The sequence below is a fragment of the Melitaea cinxia genome, chromosome 15, assembly GCF_905220565.1.
Source record: "Melitaea cinxia chromosome 15, ilMelCinx1.1, whole genome shotgun sequence".
Taxonomy (NCBI): Eukaryota; Metazoa; Arthropoda; class Insecta; order Lepidoptera; family Nymphalidae; genus Melitaea; species Melitaea cinxia.
Genome location: NC_059408.1, coordinates 8,508,621 through 8,533,254, shown reverse-complemented (window position 1 = coordinate 8,533,254; position 24,634 = coordinate 8,508,621). Strand labels below are relative to the sequence as shown.

The 24,634-nt window shown below is 31.7% G+C and overlaps 1 protein-coding gene across 1 annotated transcript in view; it reads left to right on the top strand.

The window, feature by feature from the left end:
* The first annotated feature begins 12,205 nt into the window (after window positions 1–12,205).
* LOC123660662 overlaps window positions 12,206–24,634 on the top strand; it is a 31,707-nt gene continuing 19,278 nt past the window's right edge. The window contains exons 1-2 of the mRNA XM_045595716.1: window positions 12,206–12,325; window positions 17,646–17,894. Of these exons, the coding sequence (XP_045451672.1) occupies window positions 12,206–12,325; window positions 17,646–17,894 (369 nt within the window). The remainder of the gene's footprint in view (window positions 12,326–17,645; window positions 17,895–24,634) is intronic.

Genomic DNA, 24,634 nt, shown 5'->3' with positions numbered 1-24,634 from the left:
TTAATTTAACTTTCCTCGTTCAGGTACTGGTAAACGAAATGATTATAGCTGTAGTGTTATCGTCAGAAGAAACGGATAATCAATCTCCACTGTAGCCCAGTAATATTTCAGGGCAAGGCTTCGCGCGAAGGGCAGTAATTAGTGGTAATCGATCTCGCTGTTTACGCTCGTTCGTATATGGTAGGGGCGGGGCGGTGCAGACGCAACACTCGAGTGCATTCACTCGTACTCCTGCGCGACTAATTTCTCTATCTTTAGCCCGCGGTAACTGACCGAGCCCCGCTACCGAAGAGAAACTGCATTAGATGCGTCCGGTTTATGTGCACACGTCAAACGATCACTTCCCTATATATCGGTTCACAAATGAAACCGCCGACCGCCGACCCAATCCTACGAGTCATGTATTATAATCGATACAATTCGGATTGCAGCACAGCACTTAGGTATCGTACAAAGTGTGCCTAAGATTCAAAGTAGACTCCATAATGCCATACTATTTCCCGTGTTTCTGCGAGCAAGCGGCAATAAACAGTAATAATTTCTTACAAAAGTAGGCGTCGTAATTTTATTTCAGTCATGTGATGCATCACCAACGCACTCTTACGAGAGAAATTTCCATCATACATTCCTAATAACACATTTAATACAATCTCTAAGATAATATATTAAATAAATAACATAGTATGTAAATACATGAGAAGAATTTTTCATCTTATCTTAAATGCTCAAATTAATGGCGGCGCTGGTTTAAGCATTTCCGATAACTCGGTGCAATGAATTGCAAGCCATTTGCTCTGATGTTCTAGTGCGTTATCTTTTAATAACGTGTATTCATGAACTTTTGTGAGCAATAGATATAAATTTTATAAAACAAAATGTGATAAATAAATCAATTTGTTTAAATAATACTTTATCTTTATTGCTCTGGCATTCAATGAGTATCATTTTACATAGCTCGTGTTTATTTCCACACTAGCTGTGCACGCGACTTCGTCCTCGTGGAATAGTGACTTTACATGTTCAACGTGATTCTTTAAAAAGACATAACTTTTTTATTTACGAAGCGATTGAGATGAAACAAACACTGAATACTAAGCTAAGCTTGCCACAATATATTAGTAAAAACCACACTTAAATTGGATGAGCCGTTTCTGAGTTTAGCGTGCACAAACGCACATACAAAGAGACAAAAATCCTGACAATCATTGTTTTGGGTGCTATTTCGTTGATAAAAGTCCCAATAATATTTTTTCTCATATATCCTAAATGTGCAGACAGCGATCCGTTACATTTTTATTACATGTATTGATTTGGATATATATCCATATCCGTTATATTGTACTTTTTAACTAGTAAATAGTTCTAAATTCAATTGTAGTACACACATTGCTTTTTACTGGTTTTACCGATTTTAATGATTCTTTTTGTATTAGAGAGCGAGTACTTGTCATGTGGTCCTTTTTAAATTTGAGCGAGGTCTGACAATTAGTTTTTGAGTTACCTCAAATAATACGTATTTGAAATCGGTTTTTTTTTTCTTTGAGACCAAGCATAATTATGAAAAGTGAAATGAAAGTAAATGAAATCCGTTTTGATACCGCAATTTCTTGATCAAATAATTGATAAATATATTTAATATTTTTTGCTATTTATGATAGTTTTAAAACTAAAACGTTGTGTAAACAAGTGAAAGTATTAATAAACGAGGCATTGATTTTTTTTTTTATTAAAGCTAATAATGATTTTTAAATGTTTCTTGCTTTCATCACTTTCATATTGAGATGAATGAGAAAAATAAATATGATTGATGTTGCTACTATACCTACAAATGTAATTGCTGATGTGATTTGCCGATGTAGAGGGAATCACATCTTTAAAATTATATCTTATTTGCTGTTCAAAATATATCTAGTTATTGTTCTTGTAACATGTAATCAATATATGAAGGTTAATTAAAAATCTCCTAGATACTTCTGCATAAAACGAATGTTTATCATCACATAATTCAACTTATTACACAACACGTAATAATCGAGGTGATAATATATTGACAAAACTTCTTAACAGGTAGATACTGTTCTTCTTATATGAGTCTTTGCGTGATAGCTTATAGCCTAATTCTACTCGATAGTTAATAAATAAATAAATCTTTACTTCAGGTTACAAATGGCCCATAGAAACAATTTTTCTTACATTTCATAAAACAAAAATATAGTAGATATATCTTCTAAATTAAAGTAAACAGATAGTCTAATAGTCAAAAAAATATATAATTTATCGAATAAGAAAGAAATTAAAATGAAGCAAACAATTTTTGTTTTATAGGTACTCAAATGCACAATTCGAAATCAGATTACAGAAAATAATAATTAACAAACTTAACATAATGCAAAGGTGGTCTTCTCACTGATAGTTGTTTTAACTAACAAGACCGCTTGAACTTCTTTTGAGTAAAATAAAAAAAATATCTTTTTTTATTTACCTCAACATATTTTGCTATAAATAAAACGTATGGACTTATGGATAAAAGTCAGAAGAACTCTTTAACTTTGATACCTATACATATTTGTTTTATAAAAAACAAGTTATTTCACTGCGGTTGAATAAAAATAGTAAAAAGAATACATACACGACCTAACAATTGAAACCTTGATTTTTGACCTTTACTGACCGTGGCAAGTTTTATTAAAATCAATCAATTCAGACGTTTTTTCTCGACCAACAAAACAGACAGGTACCTATTCTATTTTATTTATGTTCGTTATCGCTTAAAGCACAGATCAACTCTCCTATATTTTTATTTACAAGTGACACTGAGATGAAATCTGCTTCGTTAAATAGTGGATAATCACTTACATATGAACTTTCGCTAACAAAGTGAGAGCGGATTCCTAGTTAAGTACATTTACGATATATAGAGATAAATGAAAAGCAAACCGACCTTCCAAGTTATGTAAACCTGTTAACAGTAAGTAAATAGGTGTGTATGTCCATATTTGACATGTACTAGAGTTGCGACAAACAACCAAAACCACATAATATGTAATGCACGTTTAAACAAAAAGCATAATATTAAGCTAAAAGCTAATTCGAAAATCTTTATTTTGTTTTATTTTCCTAATACAAAATCATACGTATTACCCACAAAAGACAGAAAAGAAGTTAAAAATTTTTAGATACCGGTTCCACCAAAAGCAATTAAATAGTTTTGTTTGTTTCTGTAATAACATTTGGAAAAGTTTGGCGGTACGAGACATATAAAACTTATACGTCAAGTTTTTAGAATTTTTATGAGAAGTTTTTAATGTCTACACGTGGGCTTACAATAAAAAGACTGTAAAGTTGTTGAAATTTTTCGTCTCAGTTGATTTAACGCTTGTAAACAGTTTTAGAATCTCACGCACAAACGATTTCGAATCATATAAAATAGCTAAAAATGAGCGAAAATATAATTTGATATTTAGTGATTGACAAAACGAGCGATGAAGTTTAGAAATTTTACTAGGAAGTTTCACTTTCATATGTCTGTTTTTTCAAAGTGCATTACTTTTTTTATAAAGAAAGTGAACATTTTTCGATTTCCGACACAATTTAAAGGTAAAAACATGACACGGAATAACTTTCTCTTTGAAATAGATCGACTGTAAACGAGTCGCTTAGTTTTGGACATATTTATAGTAGAAAATAATAGAATTTGTGACAACGTGTACTATTTTTTGAAGACAGCTTAGATTCGTATAACGTTTTGTTATATAACAAAATATTCCATACTCTTTCTAATATTATACGACCTGTTGATGTACCTACGTTTAAAACTTGTTGTTTTATTTAGAATGTGTAAAGGTTATTTCATCTTTCATAAATTAACATTATCGTAGTACTATATGTACTTATTGATTCGTATCTAAAGGTTTATTTTAATACATAGTTTATACGAAAACAACATGTTACGTAAATTATTGACTCATATACTTTAAATGTATATTATAAGTAACAGGCAAGTTTTAAAACCTACAAATATAATTACGCGCGCTAATATAATTAATATGTTTAGCACGACAAAAATATGACACCGATCGTTTGCACAACCATGATTTTACCTTTACTGACGAAATACCTTCCGCTGTTACGAGTATATATATTAAATTCATAAAATTTCGAACTACCTTAATACACACATATCTGTCTTTTGTATATTCTAGTAGAGCAATTATTTTCTTAGCATCAGTTATAGGTAGGTTCTTAGCGAGGAATAATGCGAGGAGTATAGGTAATGTGTGTACGTTGTTAAAGCGTTTGTTTAAGTTCTATAATTGTATTACGCAGGTGCTATCTTGTGACTTAAAAAAGTCAGTTATTATGACAACTGTTACGCGATATGTCAGCCGTCGGATGTTGCAGCTGCGTATTTATTGGTGATTAATTCATTTGTCTTGAGAGTCCGACAAAAAGTACATATGGACACCTATTTTAATCATTATGATTAAGTAAGCACAATGACGTACATATGAATGCATAGAAAGCAATTCTACTAACAAAGCAGGGTTACGAATACGGATTTTTTTTATCGTATGTATTTCTTCATCATCCTCAATATTTCTAGGATTGGTACAAATCTATGACGAATCTCTAGCTACGTATATGACGACTCGCGCATTTTGATTTGCGTTAAATGTCAATACTTGTCTGATAATAATTTGATGTCTTTAATCACTCTTCCACTCCTACGAATTGTAGCATGATACATGATGAAAAAAATTAACATTTTAACCTTTTAATAAATAAGCTACAATCGTTTGAAACTAACTTTTACTATCTCTTCAACTAAAAATATTAGCTAAGATCTCAAGAAAGATGGATAGTAATACCAACCATATGTCACTTGACACACTTATTGCTTATTACACTATATTATTCGTAAGATTATCCGCTGTGAAGAAATTTACTGCAATATTGATCATCTCAATTTCCGTACATTGTTTTATTATGACAAAACAAAAACATGGTGGAGAATGTAATCAGCACGTGTGCAATATGTCACGTGGCGACCGGCGGATGTACCGCCCGCGCCGTGCGGAACAGGTGTTGCAAAACAGATTATCACAGAAAAAACGATTGTTCTTACGGTCTTACCATTATGAGCTTGGTCACGTGGCCCATCTCGTTTAGATTAAATCGTTTACAATTTATAAGGCCTTTAATAAGGTGTATAATATTAATATAATTTGGAATGAATGTAGTAGAGGTCGATTAAGTTGACGTCACACATAAAATATTTACCAATCCCATAGCTATCATAATGCGTTGTAAATTTAGTTTTTGCTTGGTTTTTAAATTATATTGTATTAACCATTACTCTTATATTTGAATTTTGTGTTATATTATCTACTTACTATATTACACCTATTATTTACTTTACGCCCGTTTTACACCGACCTGATTTAACTGAGATATTTTTATTCGCACATAAGTAACGGATAGACTGTCAGATAATATATTATTTATTAAGCTTTTTTGCTATTCGATTTATTAAGAGAGAAAAACATAGATAATTCATGAAAGCGGTTTTAATAGTCTTAACAGTATGTTACTGGCAATAATTAAGATGATTCTCGATGTTATGGAATACCTTGTGTCTAATAAACTATTTTTTTGTTTTTCAGGTAAGTTCGATGTTGTCATCACAATCGCCTTTTAAACAAGGAGGTAATGTATTAAAAATAAGATGCTTTCTGGCCATAATACAAGTTTCTTGCATTAATTAATAAACATTTTGATAACACGAATGCAAATCACAAACACGTTCTTTTATGTAATATTATTATTTTATGTGACCTGCTAAATAAAAAGAGTTGAGTAATTGTTCAATGTTATGTGAAAATAATTTGTCAATTGCTTAATTAACATTATAATTATTTTATGACTTACAATTTTTTTATTGTTTATTAGTGTTAAATATTGTTAGCTAGATTATTTTAATAACGTTATTACGTCATATATTACGTCTTTTTCTTAAAAGTAGTATTAAAACTGTTTTGATAAAATTAATATATATATATATATATATAAAGTTTGGGAATTAGGTATCAACATATTTTGTCACAAGCTATTGTTACCTATGCACAAATATTTTTCGTTATCTCATTCTCGTTATTTACGCCACAATTAATTTAATTAACACACCTACTTATCATAACCAAAAAGCTGTGCTAATAAAGGCGATATCTTATTATTAAGCAACGAAACGAGAAAAAATCTCAACCCGGGCCAAGTTTGAAAACGCACGTTAAGCAATACCGCGCAAACATAGCCAGGGCCATAAACTAGTTTCAATAAACATCGTAAGTGGTAATGCGAGATATGTTTCGACGGCGACTGCCATCCATCTGAGAAATGCCCATAGCCGTCTCATTACCCGCTACCAATTACCTACCACGGTACTATTTATCTCTCGTATTAGAAAGTTCTAGGACATAATTAATATCGAGAGAGGTAATTATTTCGATACCGAAGCGACGGTCAATATAAAGGTGGTAGTTATACAATACAAATTCCATAACATTATCAGAGAAAGTTCCTACTAAATAAGGAATTCGTGATAAGAACTCCACTCGAGAAAATAGTTTATCATGTCTGGTCAGAGCTGTTAAATGTTGAATTTGTCCAAATAGATCATATTAAAATTTTTAACAATTCAAAGCAATGATAAAACAATAAATACTACAACAAAATAGCGCAAAAGCTAGTAAATGTATATGCAGAATATCTATATGTAGTATATTTTAGTTTCAAATAAAAGTTGTTGAACGAGGATAACGAAACCATAAAGAATCTGTCGAATGCGATGTGCAATGTTTTTGTGTAGGTCTCCGAGCGCGAAACATGTCGCTCGGAGACATGAGTATGCCACTACGCCGCTAATTACACAAATTACCAACAAACTGTCTCTTCTCACGAAATTATATTAAAAAGCCGTGTATACGCAGTCGAGCCGTCATTCGGCGCCATATTATTTATAATTGACATACTATAATAAATGCAGGGTTAATTAAGCCCTAGTGAAAGTTAAGTTTAATCACAAGCTCTTATCTTATTAGTCTCGCTCGATCATGTAGTGGCACTCGTGCGGCCTCTAATACATTTTAAATATCGCTTGTCATTAGCGTTAACCATTATCTATTGCGGGCGTTACATAATAAGCGTGAGGATCATGATACCCTCGAGCACTTGCTTATGACATCTCTTCTCTAAGCAATACTTGAGACTTCAGCTCTCGACTTCGCTTCATCATATTCTTATCTCTATCTTGTGTATTTTTAATTCAACGTATGATAATGTCAACACACCTATTGAGTAATACCATCTACTTTCTTATTATAACGTTCTATTTTCAACCAATATAAAGATATGAGAGTAATATATAATACATTGGGATCAATTAAATTTCGCCTGATTGTGAGCTATATGTCAACACGTTCTTACGTAACACGCGAAGTTACATCGACCCTTTGCTCTTTTATAAAGTGGGTTAAAAAGCCGCCAAACTTGAAATCGAATATTGCAAATTAAATTCGAAATTATAAATTAAAAAACAAAATATTTGCTACAGTCAATCAACATTATTATCGCTCGATATGTTATTGAGGTTTTTATTTCACAACTTTCGTGATCACGTTTTTATTAATTACCTATGCATTTAAAAACTATCGTTCGAAATGACTCGTTTTATTAATAACGTATTTTTAAATTGTAATTAGATTTAAATTGTATATCTTGTTTAGTCGGCTATGTTTGTTCTCATATATAATCATTCAAATTGCATGACATAATAAAAACGTTATGAATATAAAGCGTATACTGCTGTCACTTGCGATAATACTATGCACAGTGAAATTAAACCGATTCATTTCAATCTCGATTTCGTCCTATGCTCGTTACAGAGTGAAAGTGATCGCTTTTGAAATCACTGAGATTTATGCAGCTCATTAACAAACGTGAAATCATCATACGTTACGAAGATAGGTCGGATAAACGACGTTCTTGCGCCCGCGGCGTTATTTCTGGATCTTCCAGTGACGTCCAACATTTTTTGAGAGATACCATTATAGGATTGATTGCAGCAATCTTTCTGTATGAAATATGACTATCATTTCGAAGAAGTTCGATATAGTTATTTCATATTTCAAGCTTAATCAGGCATCCCAGCGATCATCTTTTAATCCGATAACTGATTTGTACTACACATCTTAATGCCTAGTAATATTATGCTTCATATTTAAAATTAATAATTATTAAAATAATTTAAACCTGGAACAATAAAATACTCATTCATTCATTCATTTCAATGATTCAATAATAATAATAATATATATATATATATATATATATATAACGTTAATATATATATATATATATATATAATTAAACGTTATATATATATATATATATATATATATATATATATATATAACGTTTAATTTTTATTTGACATTTCAACTTATTCTGCCGACTTTTTAGCCGACTTCAAAAAAGGAGGAGCTTACTCAATTCGACCGCATCTATTTTTTTATGTATGTTTAGGGACAACTCCGTCGTTTATGAACCGATTTTGATAATTCTTTTTGTTGGAAAGGAGATATCCCAAGGTTGATACCATGATAAGGAAACCAGGATCTGATGATTGAATCCCAGAGAAGACGACTATATAGTTTGTTTGTTCATATTTTTCGTCTACTTACGTGCGGTACGCATTTCTTGCCGATGTAATTGAAGTTAGTTTTTTTCGTTTGCTAGCAAACACAATTATATTTTTATACTAGCTGTGCCCGCAACTTCGTCCGCGTGGAATTTAACAGAAAAGTTATTGTTCAGTTCGCAGAGTTATAAAATAAATAAATTTCTAAAATAAAAGTAGCCTAGTTACTCCATATTACATCAGCTATCGGCCAGTGAAAGTCCCGTCAAAATCGGTCCAGCCGTTTCAGAGATTAGCCGGAACAAACAGACAGACAAATAGACAGACAGACAACTTTTTTTATGTAGTTTTAATCATGAAAACTAGATGAAAAAGGTAATAAAAAACCTAATAAAATGCGATAAATAAATTGACCATTGTATTGTTTACAATGAAATCTAATTTAGTATTCACCAAGGAGTTAAGTAATATCCAGTAGAAGGTCATGCGCCTGTGTGGACTATCAAGATCATACGTATGATGATGTACAACAACGACGGCAACGAGTAGGACATTATTTTATTTTGAAATAAGCTCAATCTCTATATCTATCTATCAATTATATTGTCTATATCTGCATTACATTATCAATTTATATACACATTTAGTTCTGCACCTTTATTCTTGTGAAATAGTAACACATACGCCAAAAATAATATATAGTTGAACAATATAGTCAAATTTTTAATTCTTATTCAAATTAGTGTTTATTATATTGTCAGCCTTTGTGCTTTTTTTGACATGTTTGTATCATTATTTAGTACGCGTTGCCTTGAGCTTGAAAAATAGAGGGAAGAGATTAATAAAGACACACCGCCGCTATCACGTTGTAAAACACCTAATAAATACTAATACATGGTAAACAATAGAAGTTGTGACATATTAATAATATCTTCGGGAAACTTTTATTCGTCTTGGTTATTCATGACTTAATTAGTCTATTCAAAGTTATTCTAACATCATAATCATCGGTCAACGTCGATATCCCCTTCTAAAGTGGCATGCTGGAGTGCGTGTGTTCGTGACTAAACTCCTGAAATGGGCATATCGATGTCGTCCGTGTGGCCACGGGTTGCAGTTTCTTACTTTACTTACACACAAACTTCACTTTTATTTCGATAGATATATAGTGTCAAATGCTTTATCAGTCGACTTTGACAAGTAACAAATAAACGTGTAGGTCTGTAAACAATCGATAGTGCCGCTGCGGACAACGTTACCCCACTCGCATGACTAATGCGTCTGCGCAAGCACGCTGCATGGCAATGAGGATAAACTGTGTTATAAAAGCCTAAAGCTCCTCCACTATCAAATTTTATTTATCTATGTTCTTTATTGCCTAATTTGTATTCAATACTTTCTTGACGAATACCGAAGTGCTTACAGACATGAATTTTGGTTGAAAAACCTTGACGGTCTCGTGTGGATGTTGGTTATCTTGTAGTAGCAGTAAGTCAAAGTTATAATCTCACATAACTTTTGATTTCGATCATTTTAAACGATATTTGTTTCCAAATCATGTAATGGGTATTTATTGGAGAAAGCGATGTCATTACCCTAAGAGCAGAGAGTTGTGGCGGTGTTAATACTGAGCGGAATTATTTTTAGTAAACACGTCGAAGTACATTTTATTACCTTAAATAAAATTATAAAAAGAATTTTTGTATATATTTACGGATTTATGAATTTGAATTCCTTTTTGCAGTATCTTTGACTGAGAATGTATACGGATTACCGGTCCTGCAAGGTTTTGGATATGAATCCAATACCGTGCAGATACAAGAACGCAGTGGCGAATACTTGTCTTACAATATATTACTTGTTTTTTGAAGTAAAACTTCTTTACTCACGCTTGACTTGGGGAGGAAGCTGGCGAATGCGTGACGAGAGCGTTACGAAAAGTGTGATCGGGCGAGGCGAATGGAAGTTGAGAGAGATCAGTAATTTAAGTAGTAGATCAAGTTAGTGAAGATAGAAAGAGATAGAGAGAGAGTTACGTTTCGTAAGTTTAGTAAGTCGTGTGGTCTAAGCCACACTTGTTTTTTTATTAATATTAGACAGCCTACTTACTTATTTTTATTCAATAGAGTAAGTGCGCCAATTATGGACTAGTTCCGTAATATGGACTACCTACATTTCTCAAAAACTATCGGTCGTATTTAGTTATCGGTCTCCGCACACTAAGTTCCACCCCTCCCGCGTCTCGTTAGTCGCTTGCCGGTCGTCAGAAAGCACTAACGCATTCACGGCAGCCATTTTTCATTTTTATAATCGTGTGATGTAATTTTTTACTGAACTTCGTAAGGTCATAATTTCAGCAAATATTACTGTTTAGGAAAGTGGATTAAACTAGGGGAAAGGTGAGTTATTTTACAATTATTCATAATATGTTGATATATCCAATAGTTTAAATATTTTTTTTAGCAACAATATCAACCTAGAAATGTATGTGTATTATAATATGGACCACCGGCATGTTTTGAATATGGTTTAGTGGTCCATATTACAAACACTCACTTATGTTTTAATTTGATTGTTTTAGGATGGCATCTACAAATTCTACAACCAAAAAAAAAGACCAGACAAACATGGGATAAAGATGCAATGGCTAATGCAATTAAAGCTATGCGAGATAAGCAAATGGGTTATTTAAAAGCATCTAAAACATACGGAGTGCCCAAAACTACGCTTATACGCTTATCGAAAATGGAAGACCAATCACTTAGCGACGTTACGAATCATAAACTTGGAAGAAAATCAACTTTGCCGAGTGAATTGGAAGCTGAATTATGTGATTATATCCTAGAAATTGAAAAATCTGGATTTGGTCTTACGCGCAGCGACATCAGATCTTTGGCTTACCAGCTAGCGGAACAGAATAATTTAAAGCACACGTTTTTACAGAATAATGAATCTGCGGGGAAGATCATGGTTGAGGTTATTCCTCAAGCGCCATCCTAACCTATTTTTCTGTTGGACGGCGAAAGGATAGGTTAGGACCTATCCTTTCACCGTCCAACAGACACATCAATCGCTAGAATGAAAGGATTTAACAAAGAAAATGTAAACGAATTTTTTGACTTGTTGGAGAGCTCTTTTGATCAAATCCAGTATCCTGCAACCAATGTTTATAACGTGGATGAAACTGGGATTTCAGTGGTGCCATCTAAATGCCGGAGATACTAGCTCTCAAGGGCAAAAACCAAATAGGAACCGTAACGTCAGCAGAACGTGGATCATCGATCACTTGTGTGATATTTATGAGTGCAGGTGGCACATTTGTCCCGCCGATGATGATATTCCCGAGGAAATAGGACAATCCACTACTGATGAAAGGTGCTCCACTTGGTGCCATCCATGCTTGTCATTCATCCGGATGGATACAACTTGATCTATTGATACTCAATGGTTCGAGCATTTTTTCAGTCAATGATAGTACCGACGAAAGTCCTGATCGTTCCCAAAATCAAAATGGTAAATGTTTGTATTGTAATGGGCTGTTTTTCTGAAGACGTTCATGGAGAGATATGGATCCAATGTGCATCATGTAGGGAGTGGGCTCATGAAGAATGTGCTGGCATAGAAGATAAGGTTGATTTTTTTGTATGTGAATTGTGTACTAGCAATTAGTTTAATCTTATTAATTGACTGATTTAATTTTGGGCAACACGCCTCGGGCACATCGCCTTTTTTTTCAATAATTTTGAACCAAATTGACTATGGTCCATATTTAAAACCACGTGGTCCATATTTTGTACACTTTTTGCTAATGCACAATAATGACATATTTTAGAAAATGTTGATTATTTTTAAGATGTTCATGTTCTTTAAGAATTCTAACAATTGTTTTTGATACCAAATAATTATCGAACCATCCAAAATATATAAGGCTGATTAATCTTTATAATTCTGAGTTTTATTACACAAAATCCTTATGGTGGTCCATAATTGGCGCACTTACTCTACAAATCGGATCAAAAAGTTTGCCGAAAAAACAGTAAACCAGCTTGTTTTTCGTAAGAATCTTTAATTCATTTTTTGTTAAATTCATTTCAAGGTTGAAGAGGTTACTTAGTAACTTGTGATCTTTAAACGATGCTTAAGCTATCTTGATATTAAATCTTATTAAAGTCGGTTAATCGGTTTGGTTGTGAAAGTAATCCACTTATAAAAGGATACCTTAATACAACGGCATCCGCTGATACGCGTATAAATGCACAATAACTTATCCAATTTAATTACCTAAGACAAAAAATCAAAACAAATGTCTACAATAAGGTTAGTAGAACAAATATCGAAGATTGTTACATGAACGTAAGTACGTATAATAAATTAAAAAGCATGACTTGTTTTTTTTTCGATACTTTTATATTTAAAGAAAGACAAGAGTGTATTTATAACCTATTTAGAACATAACAAAAGTTTCTTACAACTTAATAGTTGTAAATATTGAGTGCTGTTTTAACGTTCTCTTGTTTATACCGCTAAAATCAATTAAACCTTGAAATAAATTTTTCAATGACACTAAATCCTATCGAAACATCATAACAGTAAAATTGTACTGTAATAAAAACCGTTTAATAAGGTTTCATTTTACTAAGATTTATATAAGTAACTTACTCTAAGGCATAGCAAATTCCATTGACGAAAGAAGTGTTTCAATAATACGAAACAGTACATGTCAGGTCACGCAGATCTAAAATGATGGATGCAAATTAATGTATACTTGATATCTCTTAATGTAGCTTATATATAAATAACAATTTTTAGAGGTAATTTAAAAGATATGTTATTGTTGATAAATTAATTATGTATATCAAATATTTAGATCAGATATTATTTTTGAGACGAAAAAAATATATACATTTTGAATTTAAAAATTATATTAGTTTGACGTATAACAGATAAAGGAACAGAAATACCTAAATATGAAAGAGCAATTTTTTATATTTTATGTTTCGTACTGATACAGAATACATATAAAGATTACCAGTAGGTTCAATAAGAATCGCGTGAGCTGTTAGCACTTCAGATCACGCACTTCCACGTAGATCCATTCATATAATAGAGTGAAAATTGGATAATATCTCCACAAATGACTCCTTAACAGACCTACCGACCTATTTTGTCGGTACCTGTAAAGTTTCTTGCACTCATTTATAATAAGTGTTGCTCTGACGCGTGACTTTTTACGTTACGTTTTTTCAATTTTTCTACATCTATTATAATATTGCTCAAGGTTTTGGTAAATTTTTATGTAACAGTTGACGGAATTTCTTTACTAAAGTTTTATTCTTTCACATTTTCGCGGTGTCGTTTCTTAATCATCGTGACAACTGAGATATTTCACAGCTCAAATTAATTATATCTAACAACTGCTTGCACTGTTGAAACTTGAGATATTCACAAGAACGCTTTCAATATTGTGGACTACAGTTCAAATTTTAATTTACCGATCAACCTTGAGAAGCAAAATATCCGTAGTAAGTTATAGATTCGTCTATAAATTACTTTTACGTAATTATACTTGATTCCAATTTTAAAAGCAAATGAATATGTGAGTAGTAAGTCCGTTTGTATGTCACAGGGTTATATAATTACAAATCTAAACTTTTGAATTTCTCACTTTCATACACTTTTGAAAAGAGCTGTCAACTATTAATTAGATATTCTATTTAATTTAAAAAAAGTAAAAATAGTTTAATTATATTTTATGTAACTTTTATTATATTTACATTTAGGATATTTTAGGCAATACCTTATTTTAACGATATACTTTCATAATTATTTCCAATAATTCAATAAACACTAGTATCTAACAAATCTGATCACAAAAAGTGTGCTCTAATTTTGTTTTAAAAATAAAATGACATTATTTATATTATTAAATAAACCTTGATAAAATTTTCAGTATCAATGTTGTCAAATGGATAAGCCAAAATAATGTCGAGAGTATTTCGCCGTGACCCAAAAAGATCAGTCACTCAGCTAGTTGTGCGCGGTCGCGTTGCCTTACAATAGGAAGTTCAGGTGTAAAATGATAATATTGCAAATTTGCATTAATAGTCTATTGTCGATTCAGCGCAATAAGTACAACGCCGGCTTCGTTCGATGAGTTTGGTTGTGACACATGTTTAAGTTCATATACGTTTGTGAAACTAAACGCACGAAGAATATGAGCCGAAGAAACAAATCTAATGACATAAAATGACGTGTTATTGAGTGCTACATAAAATTATAACTGTGGACGCCTAGACAAAATATGTTATTCTTGTTACATTTTTTAACCGACTTCCAAAAAAGGAGGAGGTTCTCAATTCGACTGTATTTTTTTTTTTTTTTTTTTTTATGTATGTTACATCAGAACTTTTGCCAGTGTGGACCGATTTCGACAAATTTTGTTTTAATCGAAAGGTGGTGTGTGCCAATTGGTCCCATTTAAATTTATTTGAGATCTAACAACTACTTTTCGAGTTATATCTAATAATGTGTTTTTACTTGACGCTTTTTTCGTCGACCTACGTTGTATTATACCGCATAATTTTCTACTGGATGTACCGATTTTGATAATTCTTTTTTTGTTGGAAAGGAGATATCCCTAGTTTGGTGCCGTGATAAGGAAACTAGGATCTGATGATGGGATCCCAGAGGAATCGAGGGAAACTCTCGAAAATCCGTAATAACTTTTTACTGGGTGTACCGATTTTCATAATTTTTAATTTAATCGAAAGCTGATGTTTATCATGTGGTCACATATAAATTTTATTGAGATCTGATAACTACTTTTTGAGTAATCTTTAATAACGCGTAGTTGCTTGACTATTTTTTCGTCGATCTACGTTGTATTACTGGTCGATGTAATTGAAGTCGGTTTTTTTTTCGTTTGCGAGCAAACACAATTATATTTTTTCTATTCAGTTTGATTGTTTATCGTTAACTGAGATATTAGGTTGAAGTATTATGAATATTAATTGCGTTTAAATGTAAAGTTTTAATAGTATTAACAATAAATCAAAATGAAAACTCAATTAAAAACAAACTCCTAGACAAGTTAATTTAAAAGGTCATAAAAGCACACCCTAAAGATCAAGCGTTGTGGTATTCTGCGACGAAGCGTGTCGTGTGGTTGATAATCGAATTAATGCCGTAAAGCGGCCAATGATATAATTTAACTGGTTTAATTGAATCGGACATAGCTCGGAGTCAATGAATTTAGGTTACGACGGCGAAGAAGAGGTCCCTCGGTGTATATTTAAAACAAGCGCTTACAAATCAAATCAGAAATATTTCTCACTCCTATTAATAATAATTAAAATTAAAATGACGGTGCGTTAAACATAATCGTTCTTTTGGTCGTTTTCAATGTTAATACGTTAATATTTCAAATGTTTATGACATCGTATGGGATTATAGTATTATTATAAGCTTATTATGCAATGAAATCGTTATTCAACTGACATAGTTGACAACCAAATAAGTGCTCGGTGCTTATTAGAAGTCTGTTGCAAGCGATCGGAAGTTTCAACAGCAACTGGTGGCGAGATTATGGTCACAAATATTATGTAAATTAATTAAAAGCTCGGTATATCCTTTCGACGAGTTTTATAAAGATATTTCTAATTGAGTAGATGTGAAAATAGTATTTTCAAGTTTCTTATCTAATAATATCTGGCAACGATTGTTCTATAATCCATATCAGATATCTGCGTCGTGATGATTATAAGCGTGTTGCTTTGATTGATAAGTAGTGCGACATACTCTACTTCTCATTATGTACCGTTTAGGCTTCCACATACGGACACTGGATAATAATATTGCTAATGAACTATATTCATGTGTGTTTCTTTAAATGATTATAAAGGTATCTAATATATAAAATTCTCGTGTCACAGTTTTCGTTACTCCTCCGAAACGGCTTGACCGATTTTGATGATATTTTTTGTGCTTATCCGGTATCTATGAGAATCGGCCAACATCTATTTTTCATCCCCCTAAATGTTAGGGGTAGTTCACCCCAAAAAAATTTTTTTTGATTTTTTAGACAAAATTTTTAATTTCTATTTTTTTATGATACAACATTAAAAAATACATACAACCCTAAATTTTCAACCCTCTACCATCAACCCCTATTTTTAATAGCGTTTAGCGGCAAGACAACGATTGCCGGGTCAGCTAGTATATAATTATATATATTAGAAAAAAACGTTAAATTTTGAATAGCAAGAAATAGCAATTATTTTAATAAAAGGAATTATATATCCGCTGTTTTTGCGTGTGACCGCCCTGAATCGTATTGCGCGTGCCAACCAACCGCCCGCCCGCCGCAATCTCCACTCACGAAGCTTTCGTTATAAATAATGCCTCTTACGTTTATTACTCTAGTGATATATTACAACAATGATTTATGTGGGTGTTGTCATTACGAACTGAGAGGAGGTCGATTAAAAGTAAAATAGATTCTGTCATTATATTTCTCAGTCAACGTATGGAAGTTTATGTTATAATTAGTCCATGTTTATACGTACAAAATTATATTAGTAATTTATGTTTTTATCTGTAAATTATCAAACAGAAACGTTCTAATACGCTCGTACAAATATAATGTATTTTATGCAACATTGTTTTGTATGAAAAGTAAAGATAATGATTGATATAATACATAAAAGCCTTAGCAACTAAAAACATTTATTAAAAATTAGTACAACTGTAAAAAAGATCCTATAAATAAAAGATCTATCTTCGTCAGGACGAGTATACATTTATACAAAAAACTAAAATGACAAGGCCAACACGCTGGCAAATGTGGACCTGTATATTTTTTATGTAACAAGAACTAGTAATAAAATCGAACTGCATCTGTTTTAAAAATAGGTTTAAATGATCTAAAATATTTATAATAGTCGTTTATTAGTACTATTGTTATGGTAGCCAGTTGCACATGCAGGAGCATACTTCAAAGTACTTCGAACGTGCGCGCGCGCTAGTCCCTCGGCGTTCGGCTTCAGTCCTGATCGCGCGACGCGTGCAGACGCACGACTGTGAATTCTCATACGGAACTTTTGACCGGTGTAAACAAGCGTCCCTAGATATTGACCCACGTTACGATGTTGTGTTAGTGAGTTTATTTGGACTACCTTCGTGTTTGAAACATATGATGCATGTGAGTTTTTATTAATTAATTAATTTATTATTTCAAATATTTTTTTTTTCTTAATTTAAAATAAATGTTTGTCCATTTATCCATCAAATATTGAATATTTTAAATGTTTTTTGAGTAGTGTATTTTTTAGATATTTTACTTTTAACTTTTTTTTGCAAGAGTGCTTGAGTAAATTTTTTTCGTTACTTAAACTTAATTAATTAATTTCCGTAAATGAATCATGTCCACCTTGTATGTAACCTTCTGTTTCCAAAGGTTGTTTACTATTTGAGCTTATAAGCTATATAATAACGACTACTTATATAAAATATAGTACAACTACTTACTACTACTTATATAAAATATAAGTACAACTGCTTACCACTACTAATATAAAATATAAGTAGTCGTTATTTTTCGGACTTATTAGTGGATTCAGCTCTACTCTTCCCCTAAATCAGGCAAAAATTATTTACTCATCAGTGAGTCATTTACAGGCATCTTCTGATCATGTTCAGTTGTTATAAAGAAGAAATATCAGATAATTAGCAAATAACAGAAATATACATTTACCTCGTATTATTTACTAATATAAATTCATAATGCGACTTATTATTTCAAATTCAAAGAAATGTATTATTAAAGACCGCCTGCATACTGGATGTGTTATTATAGCCTTATTGTGTTTTAATGATATGGTTATGATCATCATGATCTCTTCTAATAAAATTGAACACCTCGGCTTCAAATTCCCGAGATAATGTGGTGAAGGTACTAACGTCGAAGTGTAAAATGCTTTGCTCGCATTACCTGCAGTTAAGAAAACAAACATCTATTGTTACAGAGATTTGGCATCATTTGACTCCTCTCAAATAAAGCTGTGATAACTAAGAGTTATGACGGTTAATTAAGTTGTACATAACAAAAAAAAAAAAAAAAAAAAATACGAAATCAACAACATTCTTAGTCATTGAGTCAAATATAGAGTATATTAGCGAACTTCAATGTGTAGGGATACGTTCGTTTTAAAATAATGTAGTTTACAATAACAAGGCGCCTCTAGAATATAAACATAGCATCCTCTTTTTACCTGACTTCGGACATCGTAATTGCCTAATGATCGGACCGTCGAATACTCCGGGGGCAAAATGGAATCATAGTAGGGCTGCATGTTTTACCACATTTTGTTTTAACTATACACGTTACATAATTGTAGTCTCGCTTCGAATCAGAAGATTCGATTGATTGGTTTCGCTTTCGTAATTCCTTTATAATTACTTCGAACCAGATCTATCGTAACCTAATTGTCTAATTGTAATGGTCCATCATTTACAAGTTTTACGTTATAATTATGTATTTTATAAATATAAAACATTTACATGACTATCGCCGAGTTGCACGAAAAGAAATTAAAATTTAAGTAGTGATTAAACTAATTTCATCGCAAGAATTTTGTGAAATTCTTGTGATTAAATTAGTTTAATCGCTACTAAAATTTTAATTTTGTTTCGTGCAACTCGGCGTATATGAGTATAACATTAAATTTGTCATTGATAACAAAAAGGACAATTTTCTTGAAACTCGTAGTTTTTCCTTGCCTTTTTTGAAGTTTCTAGCTAATAAAGTTTTCATACTATAATCAATCTGTTAGCAAATGATTAACAATAACACGAAAAACTAGAGATAGAAAAGCATTAATAAATTGTTTCTTTGCAAGTTTATCGTGAAATAATTCTTGCAATTAATGTGCTGTTTTAGTATTGGACCCGTGACTGCATTAATTATTATTTAACACTAAACACCTACCTAAGATCGGCACACTGTTTAAGTAGATTTATATTTAGTTTTAAGATTCAACATACAGTTTCATTATCTATGTATGAAGTATATCTGAATCTCGGAAACGGCTCCAAAATTTTCATGAAATTTAGTATTTAGGAGGTATCGAGGGCGATAAATTCATCTAGCTAGGATTAATTTTTAGAAAAATTTATCCCTGTTTTATCCCTGTTTTTAGGCAATGAAAAAATGGCTACAATATAGTTAGAATACGAAGGTAAATTTCGCAACTGTCAATAAAATTGTAATAGCTCTGGTGGGAAATCGACCAGTCGGAAACGACTGAAAAGACCGCGGTTCAAATTCCCATGTCTCCAGGTCGATGATTATTATTTATTTTCTTTTTGATTTTTTATATTTATTTATATTTTTTATTATTATCGGTAAAATCAGAAAGGATTATTCATATTTTATCAATATGTAATTCGTATTTAAATATGATTTCCAAAAAAACACGATTTACTAAAAATACCCAGCTAAGCTCGGTCACCCAGGTACTATAATATATATACAGCATTGACGGTAGTAAAATGACACTACACGAAAAATATAAGTATTTCTTGTGATAGAACACTAATTAGAAGATACAATAATTGTAATCATTATTCAAATTTATAGATTTACTAGCTGACTCGGGAAACGTTGTCTTGCCTCTAAACGCTATTTAAAAATAGGAGTTGGTGGTTGAATGGTGAAAATTTAGGGTTGTATGTAGTTTTCAACGCTAAATCATAATAAAATAAAGAATAAATAATTTATCTAAAAATTAAAAAAAATGGGATGGACTAACCCTGGAGTGGCCCCTTAACATTTAGGGGGATAAAAAATAGATGTTGTTCGATTCTCAGACCTACCCAATATGCACACAAAATTTCATGAGAATCGGTCAAGCCGTTTCGGAGGAGTTTAACTGACACGAGAATTTTATATATTAGAATAGGTATTTACTTTTATAAATTTCTGTCTCCTGTCTATTAGAATATTAAGTACATAATTTAAATGTAAATAGCTAAAAGACTGAACCAATATTGCAATCAATCTGTATGACAATTGTCTAATATGACAAAAAATAGTTAGATATAAGTATATCTCTAATATTAAAATAAAGCTCAGTCCCTATAATAATCTTAAGCAATAAATTGTTCTTATAAACGGCGACTGTTACGACTAACGACGTCCTATCCTAGTTGGCAGAGGGTTTTAATTACTTTCGATATTGATTTTTAATAACAGGAAGCCTTTATATTTTATCCTTATAAATTTAATTTATGGGCCGGCATTAATTTTTAATTATTGAAACTTCTTAGGGCGTTAATTCTAAAGTCATAAATATTTCGAAGGGTTTTATTACAATTTAAATTGTAAGCTTTATGGCCATTTAACCCAAACAATATGCTTCGATGAGCCAGTACAACTTTTGTTTATTAATATAACATCCATTATATTTAAATGGGAGGTCTGTTAAAACAATATAGACATTTAGCGAATTCAAATGCGTACAAGATTATATTTAAAATTGCCTAGCTGTGTATGAATAATGAGCTTAGGAGCAGGGACATGGCAATAATGTGTACGTTCGAGCTTGCGTCATGTGCATGCGTGGCAAGTAATAAGAAGACATTGCAAAATTACCAACCATTGTTCTGCGTTCACGGAACACCGTTTCTCGATGCATTCTCGATCGACGAGTTCTAATAGACTCGCCATCATTGTGCATCTCAATCGGTTCCCACACAACGCAAAAATATAATGAAATCACGTAGGAAGTAACGTTACTGAAAACGCACGATACCAAGCTGAATCATAGCAATATCTCGCTTCTCGATGGAATCACACTTCACATGTCCTCTTGATTTTAATGTTATATATTACTGTAAATGTGACAAATTATTAGCCGTGAAAACATAAATGATCAATATTGTACGTGTGGTTATTTAAAAGTAATAAGTATTCTCAAATTATTTCTTTGATTATCTTGTTAACAAGATTAATATTTTTCCATCACATAATTGTTAATCTTTTAAAATGTATGCAGCAGTAATTGTGTTTCAAGTAAACACGAAAAAAACAGACTTCAATTATACGTCAAATACAACGTAAGGTGACGAAAAAAATTAACAAACCCACTAGTCTCGTCTTGTAGTCGTCGCTAAGATTTTCGAGGGTTCCCTTCGATTTCTCTAGGATTCGATTATCAGATCCTGGTTTCCTTATCATGGTATCACTCTTGGGATATTTCCTTTCCAACAAAAAAGAAATTATCAAAATCAGTTCATAAATGACGAAGTTATCCCCGAACATATATATATATATATATATATATATATATATATATATATATATATATATTGAGCAACATCCTTATTTTTTAAAGTCGGTTAAAAAGTATATGGGATATTTTTTCTTTTGTTACTCTTTATACGTCAGGACATGATGTATTCAGACATTTGAATTTGTTTAATCACGTTTCAAAGTCATTAATTGATATCCAGCGGTGGCTTCTTTATATTTTCTGTGAACTCTTTTGATTCTAGAAATTGTTTTCAATTCAAAAACTACTGAAAAGGACTTAACAAAAGTCTGGTTTCCTTTAAGTTATCCCGAAGCACCAGTAAGGATGTTGAAATGTAAAACTATGTACGTGACCAAATGAATAATATATACTTTTTTGTTATATTTTGACTTGAGTTTTGAGATTTTAATGAGAATACTCTATTGCAAACTACTAAGAAAATAATTTTAAAACCTCACTAAAATTATAAATATATATTTTAACAGAAAATGACATAAATATTCTACAACTTTACTTGGATCTCCATTCTTACAAAGAATGTATACGAGTAGATACATAAAGGTATTTATACCAGCTATGTAGTACTAAAGTCGTTATATATGCGTACAGCATATCAACGCTTATATGACTTACTTGTGGTTTTTAATGTATGTTAATGTACATATATATATACACATATTATGCATAAACTCATTCTTATGGCAATTATCAATGCTTTATTGTAACCTTGTGAGTCACAAAAAGCTAACTAAGGTGATCAAACAAGATGAATTGATAAAATAAACTAAATTGTCTTTAATTTGACGCCTAAATTGAATTGTTGATTACTGCGGGTACTTTAGTTTAAATTCTGTCAATTGAATGTATGAACATAAGCTAAAAATTTAAATGTTGCCCTAATTTTAGGCCATGTACTTGACATAGTAAAAATAAAACTAGATTTTTTATACAAATTTATTGATTATTCATAGTAAATTTTAATCCAACACGCATTTTGTAATAGCAGATCTACAATTATGATATTTCTTAGAACGTCTCATTATAATCTATTTAATTCTACATATAATTCGTGTCTGGTAATATTAACATAAAAACGGGGAAGTAACAAAAAATAGCCTCAAAGTCTAATGACGTAATAACGTATCCATACAAAGCGGACTAATTTTGTGGGTGTCACTCTTCACGGTGCGCCCAACAAAATTCAGTTCAACTAAATGTGTTTACTTCTATTATCGTTCTTCACTACATAGTATAAAACAAAGTCGCTTTCTCTGTCCCTGCACATGTATGTACGCTTAAATCTTTAAAACTACGCAACGGATTTTGATGCGGTTCTTTTTAATAGATAGATTGATTCAAGAGGAACGTTTATATGTATAATAACATCCATTAAATAGTGGAGAAATACTGTTATTCTTAAGTTTTCTAATGTTACGTCGTAAATAATTATTTTTTTTTCGCTTAAATTGCAAACGCAGGCTGAACCCTACGAGATTTATCAAAATAATGTACTAAGTATTGTACACATTGAAAAGGTCTACAGAAAACTCCGCGATGGTATATACCTATCTCTTATGGATATCCCACAATAACATTTTTTGTCATTTACTTTTTACGACAAATAATGGCTAATTTTCGAAGCGATTTTAACCAATACAGCATTAATCCTTATCCAATTAAATACCTTAAATATATTTTTTATTTAATATAGATCTATATGGCCCTTTACAGCATATGATTTAAATGAATATTTTCGAAGATATTACAGATTTAAAAATCGCGGTACGTAGCGTTTGCGGCGGTTCCGGCCGGCTTTTACTCTAAGTTAACGCGTGCGGGCCACGGGCAGTAATGAATAAATGAAAACTACTGGATCGATTTTAATCATTTTTTCAGTGAATGACATAGGCTATAATTATATTTTATATCCGTGCGAAGCCGGAGCGGGTCGCTAGTATTCCTATAATAATAAGATTGATCTATTTATTTTCATAAAGTTCATTGTGTTCAATGGTTTGTTCATGTTCCGGGAACCACGGACACTGCGTTCGCTACCCTACGAAACAATTTCCAGATGATCTGACTTAAATTACGCTTTGTTTATTTTTAAGTGTTTGAAATAACAAATTATCATATGAGTATTTACTCCTAAAGGTGCAATTGTTATCTCGTTGTTAACACGTCCATTTATAACAACAACATCTTGTTTTAACTAAACTAGTGCGACCTTGTTACTAATTTTATTTGCACCTGGATAATAGATATTACGAAAAAAGAAACTGGCATTTGTTCAACTTGATGTATTTTTATTGTATCATACAACATTATTCTACACCTGTCTTTCAACTGCTGCCCACAAACTAGTAAATGGGTTTTCTCTGAAACGTGTTTATTTTAGAGCAATTAGGTAATCGGACGAATTTCCAGGAAAGTTATAACAAAGTTGCAACATATAGTCAAGATCACGCTTAGTACGTTCGACTTGAATGGAAACAGGTTTAGTCGTTAAATAGACCGTTATTATAATTAAAACGAACTAAATGGTTGTAAATTCGAGGCGAAGACCTTGTCATTTTCAGTTGATTTCGTTACAACTTGTCTTTGACTTTTTTTTTAAATTTATTTGATA